The sequence below is a fragment of the Thunnus albacares genome, chromosome 23, assembly GCF_914725855.1.
Source record: "Thunnus albacares chromosome 23, fThuAlb1.1, whole genome shotgun sequence".
NCBI classification, from domain to species: Eukaryota; Metazoa; Chordata; class Actinopteri; order Scombriformes; family Scombridae; genus Thunnus; species Thunnus albacares.
In genome coordinates, this window is record NC_058128.1 from 2,845,001 (window position 1) to 2,862,824 (window position 17,824).

General features: G+C 38.5%; 1 protein-coding gene across 2 annotated transcripts in view; it reads left to right on the forward strand.

Moving 5' to 3' along the window:
* Nucleotides 1-17,824, forward strand: part of LOC122975554 (leucine-rich repeat-containing G-protein coupled receptor 5-like) — a 48,681-nt gene that overhangs the window by 26,915 nt on the left and 3,942 nt on the right. For both annotated transcript variants that reach the window (XM_044344059.1, XM_044344060.1), the window contains exons 7-17: nt 4,349-4,417; nt 5,568-5,639; nt 5,815-5,886; nt 7,428-7,496; nt 9,303-9,374; nt 12,248-12,313; nt 12,675-12,746; nt 14,162-14,233; nt 14,640-14,765; nt 16,422-16,582; nt 16,783-16,866. In XM_044344059.1, coding sequence (XP_044199994.1) covers nt 4,349-4,417; nt 5,568-5,639; nt 5,815-5,886; nt 7,428-7,496; nt 9,303-9,374; nt 12,248-12,313; nt 12,675-12,746; nt 14,162-14,233; nt 14,640-14,765; nt 16,422-16,582; nt 16,783-16,866 — 935 coding nt within the window. The remainder of the gene's footprint in view (nt 1-4,348; nt 4,418-5,567; nt 5,640-5,814; nt 5,887-7,427; nt 7,497-9,302; nt 9,375-12,247; nt 12,314-12,674; nt 12,747-14,161; nt 14,234-14,639; nt 14,766-16,421; nt 16,583-16,782; nt 16,867-17,824) is intronic.

Consider the following 17,824-nt stretch of genomic DNA (forward strand, 5'->3'; position numbering starts at 1 on the left):
ATTCTAGAGCAAATGGGAAGCGTAACCGTCCACTTCAACGTAGTCAGAGACATAAACCGCCCAAACTAGACTGGGAAGGGAGCGCAAAGTGGTCATTAACGTAAACCATCTAATCTAGAGTATACAGGAAGTGTAACTGACCGTGATTTGGATTTTTAGTGACTTTTTCAGAGGTTTTTTTTTGTATATTAGATGGAGTCTTAAGCGTTCAGAAACGAGAACCGTCCAGCAAAGAAACGTTATGGAGTGGAACCGTCCGCTCTCAAGCGCTCAGAGACGTGAACCATCCAATCAAGAGCAAACAGGGAGCAACGCTGTGCGCTCTAAAGTGTGTGAACCGTCCAATCTAAGGCAGGCAGGCAGCAGAAATGATACTGCTGCTGGAGTAGTAGAGTGGAAAGTTTCTTTTTTTTTTTACATCTTTTTTAGTTTATGGCGATAAAACTGTTGTGTGTGCCATTACCAGTTAGCATGTGATTTGGATTTTTAGCAAGATTTTCTTGATATTGGATGAAGTCGGCGCAGATTAACCTGTGTGTGTTTATGTTGGTGTGTGTGTTTCTGCATGAATTAGTGTGTGTGTATAGAACATGTTTCTGTTTTCTCAGTCAACCAGAGAAGCAGGTTTAAACACACAAACACACACTGCCTTCATTTGGAAATACTTCTGTGTGTGTGTGTGTGTGACTGGCTCCGTGTGTGGCCCTGGCTGTATGCTAATCATAATTACTATTCATGCACACACACGCACCGGCAGCATGTGTTTCTGTGTGTGTTAGGAGGTTGTGTACCTGTACGATCAGGAATAATAAACCACACCAAAGAGTCAAGTTCATCTGAAACTACAAACACAAACAGACAGAGAGGAAGAAAACGGAAATGAAAACAGAAAAAAATAAATTAATACAACCAGCTCGGTTCAGTCAAGGAAAACACACCAGGGTTTTAGGAGGGCACACATTACATTTACTAACGTCATGTTTAGTTCAGCTGTGGTGGTTTCCACAGTTTGCCCACCACAGCTTCACTCAAGCCCTGCTCTTTTGCCCAAATTGGGATTTTCTGGTTCCAGTAAGTGACGAAAATGGTTGTGAGCTATAAACCCAAACTCCAGCTTTCAAAACATATCTTCAGAAACCTCTGACGCACCACAAAAACACTGTGGAACTGTTTGTGGTGTTAATTCAACTTTTTGTTTCTGTGAATGTGTAAAATGTCTACATCGCGTTATTATAACGTGCACAAAAAGGTTATTTTCAGTCAAAAACAAATGAAATGGCTCCAAACACTACAGTACCCATGAGCCTTGGTGGCCGTTGCTATGCAAAAGACCAGAGCTTAGAGTTTAGGGCTTTGACTGTGAAAGTTCATTGGCTTGGCAATAGTGGTAGCAGTTGGTCCACTTACTTGCCTTTTCCTGAACTTTCAACCACATCTCAAGGCCTGCATCAGCGAAAGGCATTGGCTCAATTGTTTGTTTCTGTCAGAGAAAGCTCAAGGAGGCTTTTCTTATCCAATGTCAAAGACCATCTTCTAACAAAAACAGGTTACGATCTACCCTAGTATATGACCATCTGTTACTCTATTAGCAGGTGAAGGCAATGAAATGTGGTGGAAAGCTCCGATAAAAGCTAGTAAATGAACCTTAATTAAGAATCTGTTGTTAAACTAGACTTCTAACATTTTCAGAACACTTTGTCACTACAAACAGAAACAAAGCACCTCATCTTTGATACTGAAGAAAACTTAAAAATGTGATGATTCTCTGGTTCTGATTTCTAAGTGGATAATGGACGTTTATTTGTGATGGACGTCGGAAACGATAATAGCTTCAGAAAGTGTAAATCAAAGTGAATTAGAAAAAAATTAGAAGAGAGAAGGAGTGCAAAGTTTGACACGAATCGCACCTCACAGTTTCAAAACTTCTGCACTAAATTGATCCAAAAGTAAATTGATTAATTTAGCAAAATTTGTCAAGAGTTCTGCAAAACTCAACGTCTAACTTCACCCCGACGCTAACCGCATGGCAACAGAAATTGAAGCTCTCTGGTTGGATATTTTCTCAGCACGACTCAGCAGTTGTATAATCTTGTACTTTTTACTTTTTTTTCAATGAAGTTGAACTTCTTCAGCGCGTTGAATCCGATATATAATCCCGCAAACACCATATCCGACATAATCTGCACATAATATGAATTACAATATGACATGATAATAACTGGGATTTCTGTAAAGCTCTCCCATAAACCCCAGTGACCTAATCAGGAACCTTTTACTCAGCTCTCATCCAATCATAACTCTACAAATTCCACCAATAATAGCTGTGGTAGAAAGCGTATCAGCTATTGTTGTTACAAATCATCCTCTGGACACACACACGTACTCACACACTCAGAACCAGACTGAAGCAATTTCAATTTAATGGTATTTTCACAATGTGGCAGCTTCATTCCACACAGGCTGTGTGTGTGTAATAGCCACCTGCATCCCAGAGATGGATGGGAGGAACTAATTGAAGCCATGTGTAGACTCGAAGAATGCTCTAGTCTCTACTGGTGATGAAAGAAAAGAAAGAGGCACAGTTAAATGTTTCTTTAATAAACGTAAAAGACGGAAAAATAGATTAAGCTAAACATCAAGCTTGAAACACAAATATTTACATGAAACATCAAAGTTCCCAGTGTAAAGCCAGCGTTCCCAGAACATTGTAGAGCAGGCTTTCCTGTTATAGAGCTGACATAAAGCTGTCGTTCCCAGTATAAAGTTGTATTACCAGTCTAGAGCTGGTATTGGCATTCCCACTTCAGAGTTGAAATTTCTAGTATAGAATTTGATTTCCCAATCTGGAGCTGACACCCCAGTATGAAACTGATATTTCTAGTATAGGACTAACTACTCCCACTATTTATCTGGTATTCTCAGTCTAGAGTTGCCATTTCTGAACTAGAGCTGACCATTGATGCTATAGATTGGGTATTCCCAGTCTAGAAGTAACAACTCCCTCTAGAGAGTTAGTATCTTAGTCTAGAGCTGATAATTCCCAGTATAGATCTGGTATTCCCAATCTGGAACTAACATTCCCAGTTTAGAGTTGAGCACTTCTAGTATGGAGTTGGTATTTCCAGTCTAGGACTAACTATTCCAGGTCTATTTATCTGGCATTCCCAGTCTAGAGTTGACATTTCTGGACCAAAGCTGATCATTCCTGGTATAGATCTCATATTTCCAGTCTAGGACTAACTCTCCCGACTATTGATCTGGTATTCCAGACTAGTGTTGACTATTCACCATTCTAGAGTCAGTATTCCCAGTCTAGAGATGATCATTCCCGGGATAGATTGGTTATTCACAGTCTGGAACTAGAATTCCCAGTTCAGAGCTGACCATTCCTAATATAGAGTTGGTTTCCCGAACTGGAGCTGACACTCCCAGTCTAGAGTTGAACATTCCCATTATGGAGTTGGTATTTCTGTTCTTGGGCTAACTGACCCCACTATAGATCTGGTATTCCCAGTCTAGCATTTTCATTCCCAGAAAAGCTTGTATTCCCATTGAATACCAGTATAGAGTTGGTATCCCCAGTCTGAAGCTAACACTCCCAGTCTTGAGTTGAACATTCCCATTATGAGGCTGGTATTTGCGATTGAGGGCTAACTACTGTGTTCCCACTATTGACCTGATATTCCCAGTGTAGGGTTAACATTCCCAGTTCAGAGCTGACCTTTCCTGGTATAGAATTGGTTTCCTGATCTGGAGCTGACACATGGAGCTGATTCAGGGTTTAGGGATAAATATTCTTACTATTGATCTGGTATTCCCAGTTAAGAGCTAACATTCTCAGTTCAGATCAGAAAATATTCCTGGTTCAGATTCAACATATTCTTAGCCTAAAGCTCACCATTCCCAGTATAGAGAAGATATTCCCAAAGTAAAAACTGATAGCAATGATGTAAATCTGATATTCCAATTTCAGAACTGAAACTGCAAGTTTATTCTAATATTTCCAGATTTGATCTAATATTCTCAGTTTCCTTTAAAGGAATAGTTTGACATTCTCAGTTTAGAGAGTTAATATTCCCAGTCTAGAGCTGATTTGAGACTAATAGTAGCTGACATTTCAAGTTTGACCAAATATTACCAGTTTACAGTTGATATTCACAATTAAGCCGTAACATTTCTGATGTAGCAGTACTAATCCCTGACATAAAGCTAACATTCCCAGTCTAGAACAGGTATTCCCAGTGTAATTATGTACATCTGTGCTACAGAGAGAACATCATCGTAAAATTGCCAACTTTCCTACCAAGTTGCTTGTATTTTATAACCTCTTTCTTTCTCTCTTTCTCAGGGATTTGAACTACAACAGTCTGGTCGAGTTTCCTACAGCCATCCACTCGCTCAGTCACCTCAAGGAGCTGTGAGTCTCAACTGTTTGTGTGTGTTTGATCAAGAAAAACCTCAGACAGCATCTGTGTATCCAGTGTAGATGAATCTGGCTCAGGATCTCAACATAAGCATACATTAGCTTAAAGGAGACATAGTCTGCATATTTCCAGGTGTATATTTATATTCTGGGGCTCTACTGGAATATCTTTACATGATTTCCAGTCAAAAACTCCTTATTTATGCAGCCCCTCAGTTCAGCCTCTGTCTGAAACAGGCCGTTTTAGCTCCTGTCTCTTTAAGGCCCGCCTCCTGATGAGCCCACTCTGTTCTGATTGGTCAGCTTCAGGAAGCTTCCTCCTACATAAACAAACTATAGTAGCAGGATTTTACTTCTTTTTCTCCTTCTTTACTTGAAATATAAACTTCTCAAATCCATCCGTACATGTCGGAGCTGAATCAGATCTGAAATATGAGAGTGGACAACACATGGAAACACCTTAGCAACCACCTTAGCAACAAAGACTACAAAATAGACGGCTGTTAATGGGCATGTGCGACAAACTGACATCAGCTCGTCAGCAAGACAGAAAAACAAAGCATTTAGAGCAGATTGAAGCCCTGACTTTTGACTTGCAGGCAGCATTTCTACATAAGTTCACCTCAAGTTTTGGAACTTTTGGAACTCATGTTTAACATCCGACATCATAACAGGAAATAAATAACAGAAAATCACAAAAAGCGTAACATCATCATGTTTGAGCAAAAAGAGGGAAGATAGTTATTTTCCTTCCTCATCTGTTTTTCGTTTTTTCTTGTTGTTACTAAACGTGGTGTTAAAATGCAAAAAAACACAAAATTATTCAATATCGTTGATTTTTACAGATTCAACCATTTGAATCAACTATCCGTCATTCAGGTAGAACATATGGGAATGTTCCTCTTGAGGGTTATTTTTTTGTTTGATAAAAAACATGTTTTCAAGTAGAGAAGGGCATCCCATAATGACTTGCAATAAAAATTAATAGCAGATGGAAGCTAAGGCACAAGGAAGAAGGAAGCTCCCTTGTTACCAATGAAGGAAGGAGGATGCTTCTTAGTAAGGAAGTTAGAAGTGAGTTTGCTCATAAGGAATGAAGGAAGTAGAAGTAATTAATTATCTTCTCTTTCTCTTCCCTGTTTAGTGGTTTCCATAGTAACAACATACAGTCCATTCCCGAGCACGCCTTTACCGGGAACCCTTCGCTGATCACCATGTAGGTACCACTGACAAATGATGTCAAACTGAAAAAATGCTTTTGAATAGATAGAAGTAAAACATTTACTGAGACAAGTAACAATGGCTCTTTGGACGGCTTATTCTGAAATCCAGTGTGTCCACCTGTGTTGATGATGATGCTGTTTGTCTTTGTGTCTGTGTTCATTTTATAGATTTTTCTACGACAATCCGATCCAGTCTGTCGGACGCTCGGCCTTTCAGAACCTACCAGAGCTGCGCACACTGTGAGACACACACTCAACACTAACTCAACACAGTTTATTAGACACTTTTATAGATTTACTTATAGGGTTCATACTGTATCAAGCACATTTCCAGGTCCATATTTATATTCTAAGGCTCTACTGGAATATCTTTGCATGAGTTACAGCTCAAAAAACTCCATATTTATAGTATGCTGGTCCTTTATGAAGCCCCTCAGTTCATCCTCTGTATGAAATTGGCTCTTTTAGCTCCTTTCTCTGAGGAAAACATCTGGACATGAATACAAAACATTATTAAAATTAAATATTTCCATTTTTATTTCCATAAAAAGTCTCCTAGAGCATGTATCGTACTACTCACATGCCAAAGATCTTGTCTTGAAATGAAGGAAATTAAATCAGCAAAAAAAAAAAAAAGGGCTTAAAGGACCAGTGTGTAAGATTTAGCGGCATCTATCAGTGAGGTTGCACATCGCAGCAAACTGAATACCCCTTTCCAAGTGTGTAGGATAACCTACAATGGCCACAAAACTGGCAAAAAATGCAAAAGACCCTCTCTAGAGCCAGTGTTTGGTTTGTCCATTCTGGGCTACAGTAGAAACATGACGGTGCAACATGGCGGCCTCCGATGAAGAGGACCCGCTCCCTCCGTAGATCTAAAGGGCTCATTCTAAAACACAGTGACTCTTATTTTCATGGGATTATACACTAATTAAAACATAGTTATGAATATTATATTCCATCTCTGCCAAGTCTGTTCCGCTAGATGCCACTAAATTCTACACAATGGTCCTTTAAAGGGGCAAAAACAATAAGATATGTATAAAACGATGTAATGATGAAAAATATGTGCATAGTGATGAACCTATCAGTGACTCTGCAGCTCCTCTCGGCTTTACGGAGCTTTATAGTGAGTTTCAGCTCATTGTTTATCTGTCTGGCTGCAACTTTACTGTTCTGGTTCACTCTCAGCGTCTCATAGCGTCGTTTTCAGAGTAAAAGCTGTAAAAAGCCGCTGTACACTACCTGCTCAGCACTAAACTGCAAACAGACACAGTTAGCTGTAGACTAGCTGGTGAACATAGTGGAGCATTTAGCAGCTAAAGAGCCAGATATTTCCCTCAGGAGTTGGTAGAGAGCAAAAACAGAGCTAAAAGAGAGTGAATATTGGACTCACATTCACCAGGTGGACAGAAACACGACTCCAAATGAATGATAATGTTGCTCCGTAACTGCTGGATGTGGAAATAATTTGCTAACAAGTTCAACATATCAACTTAAAAGCTGATGATATGTATATGAATATGTTTCTGATGGAAACTAGTGGACAAAACATCACTTACTGCAGGTTGGAGTATCACTTTTATCTCACTAAAACTATATTTTCACTTTATTTTATGAGCTTTTTGATCTCTTTCACTCACAGAATGAAACTAAAAGTGAGTCCAAGATGCTGATTCACTAATTCGCTGCAGCCTTCAGTAACTCAGACACTAATCACACAAAGAATATAACACACAAACTGAACACAAGGTGCAATATTTCTCTTTGTCGTCTCTCAGCTCTCTGAACGGAGCAGCAGATCTCACAGAGTTTCCAGATCTGACGGGAACCAAGAGCCTGGAGAGCCTGTAAGAGACACACACACACACACACACACAAACACACACACACACACACACACACACACACATGCACACAGGAATGTTTCATATCGTGGTGTGTTTGCTGTTGTAGCCGACATCAGTGTGTGTTTTGAGAGCTGAACCTCAAATCAAACTGCTGTTATTAATACGCAGCAGTTATTATTCTGACAGACTGTAACTTTATTTTTCTGCAGCTCAGCATGAAATTAAAACCCCCTTTTTCTCTCCTTGTTGTGACCCAGTTTTTCCGTGTCATAATAAACACCATCGCAATGTTTATTTTCTTGTATTTTTCCATTTAAACTTGTTTCTGAAAGCGGCGTGTGTTTAACAGTAACCTCACACTGAACCGGTAGGTGGAAATCAAAACTCCAACCAAACAAACCGTCACACATTCTTGAACTCTGTGCCTCACAGATATTTCATTGCTTCACACTTTGAAATGATCCCTCCCAGTGTTACGTCTCGCCCCGACATCCTGTATCAACAGGACACTGCTCCTTTAGTCTGTTGTTGAACATAAACTCCCCTTACATTCATTTATCAGAGTTTACAGTAACACAGTAAAACACCAACAACACTTACTGCTGTTCTGTTAGCTTTGTTAGCTTGGTGCTAGCTTTCATTGTCCTGTCTGAAATTCCACTTTTACATTTGTTTCATGTGGAGCTGAAACGTTTTTCCTGCAACTATTTTCATACTTAATTAATTGTTTCCAGCAAAAAAAAAAATTCTCTAGTTCCAGCTTCTCATTTTCATAAATTTGCTCTTTTTCTAAATTTTATTCCACATTTTTTTAGGTTTTCACATGTGTTTTAGGAGAAAAAGTAAGTTGTTGACGTCTCTTTGGGTGTTAAGTTCTGTGAATCATAACCTTTATTTTGATTGTATTTAATGACTATTGTGCTTCAACTAATGGTTATTTTCATTATTATTATTATCATCAAATATTTTCCCGATTTATTGTTTATAAATTGTCAGAAAATCTTTTTTAAAAAAAAGGCCCGTCACAGTTTCCTAACTTTCCAGAGAAAGTCGTTTTAAATTTTCCATCACATTCTGAGCAGAAGGCCAACAAAGGACCAATCAGAGACCGCGAAGACGGAGCGAGCGTTACGTTTCCTGGCTGAAATTCCACTTGTGTGTTTGAGATTTATATGAAATGATGTGTTTCTTCTAATTACAATGACATGAAATCACGGAGTGTGATGATTGAAATCACAAGCTAGTTAAGTAATTCCTGCTGGGTTTAATGAGCGACTCCACGCAGCGCTTTCACATCCAGACTGTTATTGTTGTTTTTTACAAAGCCTGAGTCACAACCAGTTTCACACTCCTGTTTTAAGAACTTCCACTTTCACATAGACGAGCTTCATCTGTCCACCCTGATTAAACATCTCTGATTGGAAATGTCTTTACTTCCTCTGCAGTAACAGCAGCACTTGAAGTCCTCTTCCACTCAAAAACATGTTTCTCTTCTTGTTCCGTCAGTCGGATGTTTAAATGTCATTGTACCTGTTTGTTTTTTTTCTGGAAAACCACATCAAACGTAAATTATTATTCAAAGCAGAGTATTATATATGGTTTAAAACATTTCTGAAGGGGATCTTTAAGAGCATAATTCATAAATCAGCTGCTGGATTCATCTATAGTGAGCAGACTGTGACCTCCAGAGGACTGTTGGACTGTTTTTTTCCTGGTAAAATTGAGACTCGCTGTAAAGTTGTAACGGATTAATACATCTGACATGTTGTCTTTTGTGTGTGTGTGTGTGTGTGTGTGTGTGTGTAGGACTATCACTGGAGCTCGGATCACCTCTCTTCCCGGTTCTGTGTGTGAGCAGCTTCCAAACCTGCAGCTGCTGTGAGTCCGAATACAAACTGCATCCACGTCTAAACTCATTTAAATTAGTTCAGCCTAAAAACACGTCGGCAGCTTTTAACACATTACAAAAAAGAAAAAAAGACTCGACTCAGGTCTGTATTTATCAAAACTCTCATGTTTTGGACTTAAGTGAAAGATAAAAGTAAAAATTTTACTTACTTAAGAATAAAAGTTTGTTTTTAAGAGAGTCGAGCCTCTCTGATTGTACAAAATATCACCAGTCATGATCAATAATCAATAATGAGTTACTGAAACAGTATCATTAAGAATAGAGTCATTTTAGCCTTTTTGTATATGAACATTTCAAATCTAATCACTTATTCTTTTTTCTTATGTTTGGCTTTTATCAGGGCTGCAAACAAACAAAGAATAAATCTGTCGTCGATGTTATTTTATCAATAATCATCTGATCATCTTCGTTGTACCTACCTCCAGTTTCCTATTGTTTCATTTTCTTTCCAGTGCGTACAAAGAAAATAAATAAATAAATAAATCTTCATATTGAGTCAACAGTAATATCTGGTCAATAAGAACGCATGAAAGAAAGAGAGCCGGCAAGCAGAGAAATAACTGATAAAAAAAAACTGATAACTAACAGCAATAAATAGTCGGCTGATGTGTAATAGAGACACGACTGAAGTAGATAATAAAGCCTTCAGATATTGCAACTGCAGTAATGAATAAATTAATCAATCTGTATTTGTACAAAACCTTTCATACAGACGAGTCACTGATGACGACGATAATAATACAGAACACGTGTCAACTAATGCATAGAGAATAAAAAGATATGAAATTTAATTAAACAAAATAGATTTAAAAGCTATAATAATAATAATATTAATAATATTAATAATAAAACAGTGAAATAAAAACTAGCTAAAATTTTAAAAAATTAAATAAAGACATAAAATCAATAAGCAGGATAAAAAAATATATAAAATAATATTAATAATAAAATAAAAGATAAAATAAAATTTTACAACATGAATAAATAAAATAAGAGAAAAAAATAAAGTAAATAATGTCTATAAATCATTCAATCAGAAGCCAGACTGAAGAGGATTTCAACACTTCAGCTGCTATCAGATCTTCGGTCCATTAAAGCTAAAAACTGCGTCACCAAAAGTTTCCATCCTGCACTTTGGAACAACTACCAGACTGGTTCCAGAAGGACCAGAGACCTGCTGTACTGGTTCAAACACTGTAAACATTTTGGACATACTGTATATGCTGCTGGTGCAGAACCATGAAGTGCTTTAAAAACAAGTAAAAGAATTTTAAAATCAATACGGAAACTGAGTGTGAGGACTTTAAAACAGGTGTCGTCTGTTGTGTCAATTATGTGATTCCACTCTGACAAAGAGGAAGGAGACAATAATCTCTTACAGTGTTCGTCACACTTCATTAATGCTCAGAACATTTGTTGTTTGCACACAGATGAAAAACTGTTGACACCTTTTATAGCTTGAAAAACTTCTTGTCAAGGCTGCTTGTTCCAGTTAACGTCCTTATCTGGTTTTGTTTCCATCTAAGGTTCTGTGGCAGTCTCGCTGCCCTCTGACGCACCACTTTAGCCTTGGTCTTTCTAAACAGTTAACAGTTGCAAATTCTCTGCTTGCACTCCCGAAGACTGAGATATGTTTGGTATCACAGTCTCCATGAACCCTTCTGTTACATTGATAGTACTTCAGTATGTAATCAGGCTAAAGTTCTCTCAGTTAAAGGTCCAATTTTTAACTATTCTGCTTTAAAATATCTAAAAACAACTAGATCTATGTTATATATTTTGTTGAGTTGTGTACTTACATTATCTCAAATGTTTCCAACAAGTTTCAAACCCGCAGAAATCTGTAATTTTAATCAAGGTCCGTTTCTTTTTGGTTTCGATGGCGTCACAGCTCCTTCACGCATGAGTCAGCGTTGTTGTTGTCTGTCAGACCCTTCAAGTCATAAATTGACTTTTTATCCGGTTTTAAGCCACATTTTTACAATAAACTTTTTAGATCTTGGTTGTTTTTGGTTTATCAGAGAAACAAGCTGAGCAAACGTTAGCGGCAGCTCGGCTCCGGACGTCTTGTATCCACCGAACAGCGTCAGAGAAACACTGACTTTTTAAATGTGAAACTGCTTTATTCAGTGTTTTTACTGGTTTTAATCAGCGGGTCAGTTTGTTTCGGAGAGGAGGAGACTTCTGAGGATAATTCGGCTCCAATAAAAACCTGCTGAACAACGAACACTGAAGGAATCCTAACAGGAAGAAGCTGACAGCAGAGCAACATCTGTCTGTACAGCAGTGGTAGCAGTTTAACAACGAAGACAACAACTCCCATGATCCCTCGCTACTTCATGACGTCATCAAACTCCTTTTTTTTGTTATTGTTTTGATTGAGAGACCCCTAGCGGCAGAAATTACACCTTCCCCGTCTAAAGGTTACATGTTAAGATTCAGAATGATGGATTATGTGTAATTTCCCTCACAGTGTTTTCTCTGATAGATAATATAGTTAAAAGTAATGGATAAACAGTTAATATAGCTGAATTAGCTGTGTAGCTGTTAAGATAATTAGCTAAATCTAACGGATAAATGGCTAAAAAATTTGAAAACATCCAGTTTAAAATGACTTGAAATGAACCCTTGAGGTCATGTGACAGGGCTGTGAGGGTGTTTCTGGTCGGGAACTGATGCTTTACAGCATTATTAAGTGTAATTCTTAGACGTCTAATAAATACAGGCTCACACTGGACCACATCCTGATCAAATAAGCCACTGTTGACCCTTTTTTTTATGTTCAGTGTGTTTTGGACTTAACAGTGATGACAACAAGTGAGACGTTCCTCTCTTTCCGCAGCGATCTCTCCTACAATCAGATCCAGACTCTTCCCAGTTTCTCCGGCTGTGAGAGCATCCAGAAGATGTGAGTTTTATTTTTAAATCCTATTATAAGTTGACATTTTATTTGTTTTTGTTTAAAAAAAATTATTTATTTGACACTTATGTGGTAAAAACATACAATACTTTCTCAATCACATGTTGGATACACATTTTCAGACCTTCGGAGCCTCTCACACACACTTATCTAATCTGCCTTATTTTAACAGTTACCATAGCAACCAATAAAGTACAGCCAGCTGTGTATTATGGGAATAATTAGCACTGTTGTAGTCTATTTTTGACCAATCAGATTACTCAGACAGAACTCTCCTTCCTCTAAAACAGATTGATTAACGTGATGTAATGGAAATATCAGGGCTTGTGTGTGTGTGTGTCCGTTTCAGTGATCTGCACCATAACGAAATAGAGGAACTGGAGGAGAACACCTTCCACGGTCTGATGTCACTACGCTCTCTGTAAGCACACACACACACACACACACACACACACACACACACACACTGAGTCTGCAGGTTTAATTATCCTGAAGATCCTGAGCAGTGATCCGAAGGTGCCCTCTTTAAATACTTCCAAATGGAAACACACACACACAGATCCAGGTGGTCTGGTTGTTGATGGGACAGGTATGAGGACATAGTTTGGCTCACAGTCAGAAATCTACACAGAAATACAACAACTAGTTACAATAAGACATGAAGTATAAAGACAGGTAGGGAGGGAGCTAAATACTGTCAGTTAACAGTCGCTAATACGCACCAAACACAAAGTACAGCTGAGGCTGATCAGTACATCTGCAGGTATAAACAGCCATAAAGTATTAAGGCTTAAAAGTTTCACAGCAATCCATCCAATAGTTGTTGAGAAAAAGAGGAAAAGTCAGTAGAATATATCATCTGGGAACCATGAATGTTTGAACCAAATTTGGTCCAAATGCATTGAGATGAGAAGTCTTTGAGCTGTTGGTGTCACTAGAGGAAAAGTTAAAGGACGATCAAAGTGTTTAAGATTCGTCCTCTGGGGAACGTGAATGTCTGAACACAATTTCATGAGCCAGTAGTTGTTGAAATATGGAGCAAAGTAAAAGCTAAGGCTAAGTAAAGCAAAGCCAAGATCCGGCCAACATACTGCGTGGAATGATGACACTCGGGCGCTCCGCTCCTGTTTCCCAGATCTGGGCCACAAGCAAACCGTATGTCAACCAAGAGCAAACCAGATAAACCAGAACTGGCCCAGTACACATACCTGAGAGCACTGCATCTTTACCAGAAAAAGGCCCACATTTGATTTGGGCCATGTTTGCTATTTTACATCCATTTTATTTTGTTCGGGCCAGAAGAAGAAGACCAGCAGCGCCGCATCATTGCCTGAAGTGACCTTCTTCCATACGGCGAAAAAGAGAAGAAAGGAAAATACTGAAAATATTCATTATTTTTGTACCATTTTGCCACAATCTACCTTTTAATTATCAATACTCAAAATACATATTTTAGGTGGAATATCACTAAATCAATAATCTGAGTTCATAATAACAGCTCAGTTTACTGAGTTAATATTAAAGTAACATTAATGATGTGTATTTGTCGTGTTTTACTTCCACCTCCTCAGTCATGCCTCTCTGAACATTATGACTTATTTTATTATCGTATTATAGAAATAAGCACATTATGCAAACACTTTCTCTCATCCTGGGATTAGAAACAAAGAACGGCTGTTACATGAGACCCCGTGGTGTGTGTGTGTGTGTGTGTGTGTGTGTGTGTGTGTGTGTGTGTGTGTTAATCCAGGCTAACAGCAGATATCAGGTCAACACTCTTGATCTGTGAATAGAAAGTTGTTGGTTCAGTTCCTGACTTCCTGTTTGTGTCCGTAGTGATTTATCGTGGAACAGATTGTCGTCGGTGAAGCCGAACTCGTTCTCTGCTCTGCCTGCTCTGACCAAACTGTGAGTAACCACACCAGTTTACCAGAACAACCTCACCAGTGTCACCAGTGTGAACTAGTTCTCAACTGAAAAATAACAAAATATAATGAAACATAGTGAAAATAATGAAAAGAAAAGACACTAATGAGAGTTATAGTTGCTAACAAACCATTTGTTAAATGATAAAGAGGGGACTTAAAGTAATTTTTTGTGGAATTTTTGATAGATGCAGCTGTCAAATACTGACAAAAATGTGATATAAATGTCAAAAAAGTCATGTTTTCAATAAATAATTGTTGTTCTTATTGTCCCGACTGGTTTTCTGTCGTTCTTTGACTGGTATTATGGTGAAAAAAGTTATTATATTGTATTATAAGATGTATTAAAAAGGTCTTGAAACTTCTTCTCTCTCTTTCTGTCTCTGCAGCGACCTGTCGTCCAATCAGCTGTCGTCTCTGCCTCTGATTGGTCTGCAGAGTTTAACTCACCTGCGACTGGCTGGAAACACTCAGCTGATGGAGTTAATACCCCGAGAGGACCTGCCGAGAGTCAGGTGATCACACACACACACACACACACACACACACACACACACACACACACACAAAGACATAAACAAAGACAAATCATGTCTAAATCAAAACATACGCCGTTGTAATCCATGGCTCACTTACCATGACCGAAACATGAAATACCAAACAAAACGCTGCCTGCTGTGACGCCGAACCTCAAACATGGATGCCGGAGGGCGGATGAGTTCAAACTGCGGTTGAAACAGACGTCACAGGTTTTTCTCGCCGTGTTTTAAACCCTTAGTGTTCAGACCTGTTATTAGTTTATAGCGGCGGACGGAAATACCGCTGCTATGATTTAGAGGAATGGCCCTTTAACTGGAAAAAGGTTTGAATTTACAGCCATTCGACAGCTGATTAACTCCTGCAGTGTTTAGATGTGATGCACACGCGGTCCTTAAAGCTTCATGGACGGCATTAACATCGCAGGAGGAGGCGGGGAATCAAATATCCTCTCTGCTCCTATCTCTGATGTGTGATAAACCTCCATAAATCAACAAGAAATAAAAAAGAGGCTGCGGAACTGAATCATCAAGTTTTCTTCAGTATCACAGTAATCCAGTGATGTTTGTCTGTTACACTGCAAACAGGAGCTGCAAACAGCTGATTCACATGACTTTTAATGGAGCCAATTTAATCATTTTTGTCATTTTTAAAGGGGAAAAAAAAGCCAAAATTCTCTGATTCCAGCTTTTTAAATGTGAATATTTCCTGCTTTCTTCAGTCTTGTATGACAGTAAACTGAATATCTGGCTTGTGGACTGTTGGACGGGACAAAACAACATCTGAGGACGTCATCTTGGGCTTTAGGAAACACTGATCAACACCATTTATCACCATTGTCTAACATTTTATAGACAAAACTGATTGATCAGTAATAAACGTAATAGTTAGATGAAGCCTTGGTACAAATGTTCAGCTGCCATTGTTTTGCATTTATTGACAACTGACATGAAACGTTATTTCCTCAAAGTTTCACTTTTATGACAAACACGCCGATATGTTGGTGTTGCCATGTTTACATTTATCAGACCAGTTTGTCTTCCTTCATTTTCACATAAAACTCTAATTTCACACTGAGCTGATAAAATCCACTTTAAAATACGAGGACGTCGCTCTGGACGAGATTTCCAGAGTATCGTTGGGAGGAAGTTGATTTGAACGTTAAAAAGTGGGCGTTTCATAACGAATCTTAACTCTCGATGGGTGGATGTCAAGATATTGAAGCACATGTCATATAAACATGATTGGATTTTGATATAAGAATACAAAGAAATGTATTTTTTTGTATTTTTTTGGTATATGTTGTTAAATAGGTTCACTATATGAGCGGAGATGTGATCTAAAAGGGTTAAAAAGACATTTTTCATTTAATCTTGAGTTTAAATGACAGGAGGAGCAGCGAGCTCGTTGCAGCTGTAATTATTACTGAAAAATGAGCCTCATACAGAGAAGGAACTGGTTTCTCTCTGGAGACACTAATCTGTCTCCACTGGGTCCACTGGGAAGCATTTAAAGGGAGATTCTGCGGAACAACAGGTGTAATAAAGTCGATTTATCTGAGCTTTGTTTGGACTTCACTGGAAATAAAATGTCAATAAATGATAAAGATATAACGTCTCTGTGTTTCGCTGCAGGGTGATGGAGCTTCCTTACGCCTTCCAGTGTTGTGCCTTCGTCTCCTGTGAGAGGAGAGGAGGAGGAGGAGGAGGAGGAGGAGGAGGAGGAGGTTCGTCCTGGGAGAGAGAGGAGGCAGCAGACTCTTCTGGGAGAGACAACGCCTTCGTGACGAGCCAAGGTGAGCTCTCACACCATCGCTACTAAACAAATGGAAGACAAGGGTTCATCCTCTGAGGAGCGTGAATGCTGAAGGTTGTTTTTCAGATTTGTGGCTCATCATCATCATCATCATCCTCCGTCCGCTACAAAACATCACTTGATTCCCCTAAAGATGAATAACTGTGAAACATTAAATAAAATGATATCGTGTCTCTGCAGTCGATCAGGACTGGGAGGATTTTCTGTTGGAGTTCGAAGATGAACCCAAACCTCAACACTCGGTCCACTGCAGCCCTGCACCAGGTAACACACACACACACACACTGTCACGCCCCACCCTTAGTCGGCGCCTATTAACAAAACATCCAAAACAACCAGGACACTAAATGACTGCTGTAAACAATCCAAATACAATAGAAATAATATAAAATCCCTGGACCAGATACACCTCCCTGTGGACTGATTAAGTGTAGACGACCCAGGCGGAGCAACAGACAGGCAACACATACAGCTGTAACAACACACACACACACACACAGTCATGTTTACATTGACTTACATTCATTTCTTGGAGACTTAATCGAACCCAAAAGATTTATGTCCCCACAACGTCAGGAATACAAGTACACACACACACACACACATATTTGAAGTTAAACCAGATAGATAAAAACGCTGCTTCCAGTTGAACACATCTATGATTTCATACTAACATAAACACTCTGAAACCATCAGTATCTATTTAAAAACTTGAATAGTTTAAGTGCTTTTACTTATTTTGGTAAGATTTTGTTTATTTTGCGTTACTCCAGTTATTTAAAAACCTCCTCTGGACTGTTTTATGACATAAAAATAATCTGCTGTGAATAATAATTTGTGTATAAATTAGTTTTTCCACAAGAAAAGTTCAATTACATTGTTAAAATACTTAAAATGAATCTTTCACCATCATGTAAAAGGAATCTATGAATATATAAATATTCATTCTCAGTGTTTGTGGACTGAAGGCGTCAAGTTTCCACATCACACTTGTGGAAGTTTCATACTGGATCACGATTGGCTCCGAACTAGCTGTGATGTCACAAATCCTGCTCGTAGGTTCACATGTTGAACTGAAACTTTCCTCCTTCAGCAGATGGAAGTGAAATTACAATAAAGCAAATCACTTTAAGTCAAGAACATGAGAATTTAATACAAGTTAGTGACTTTTTTATTTATTTATTTATTTAAAAGAAGTCAAAAAAAACAATCTGCCAATGAG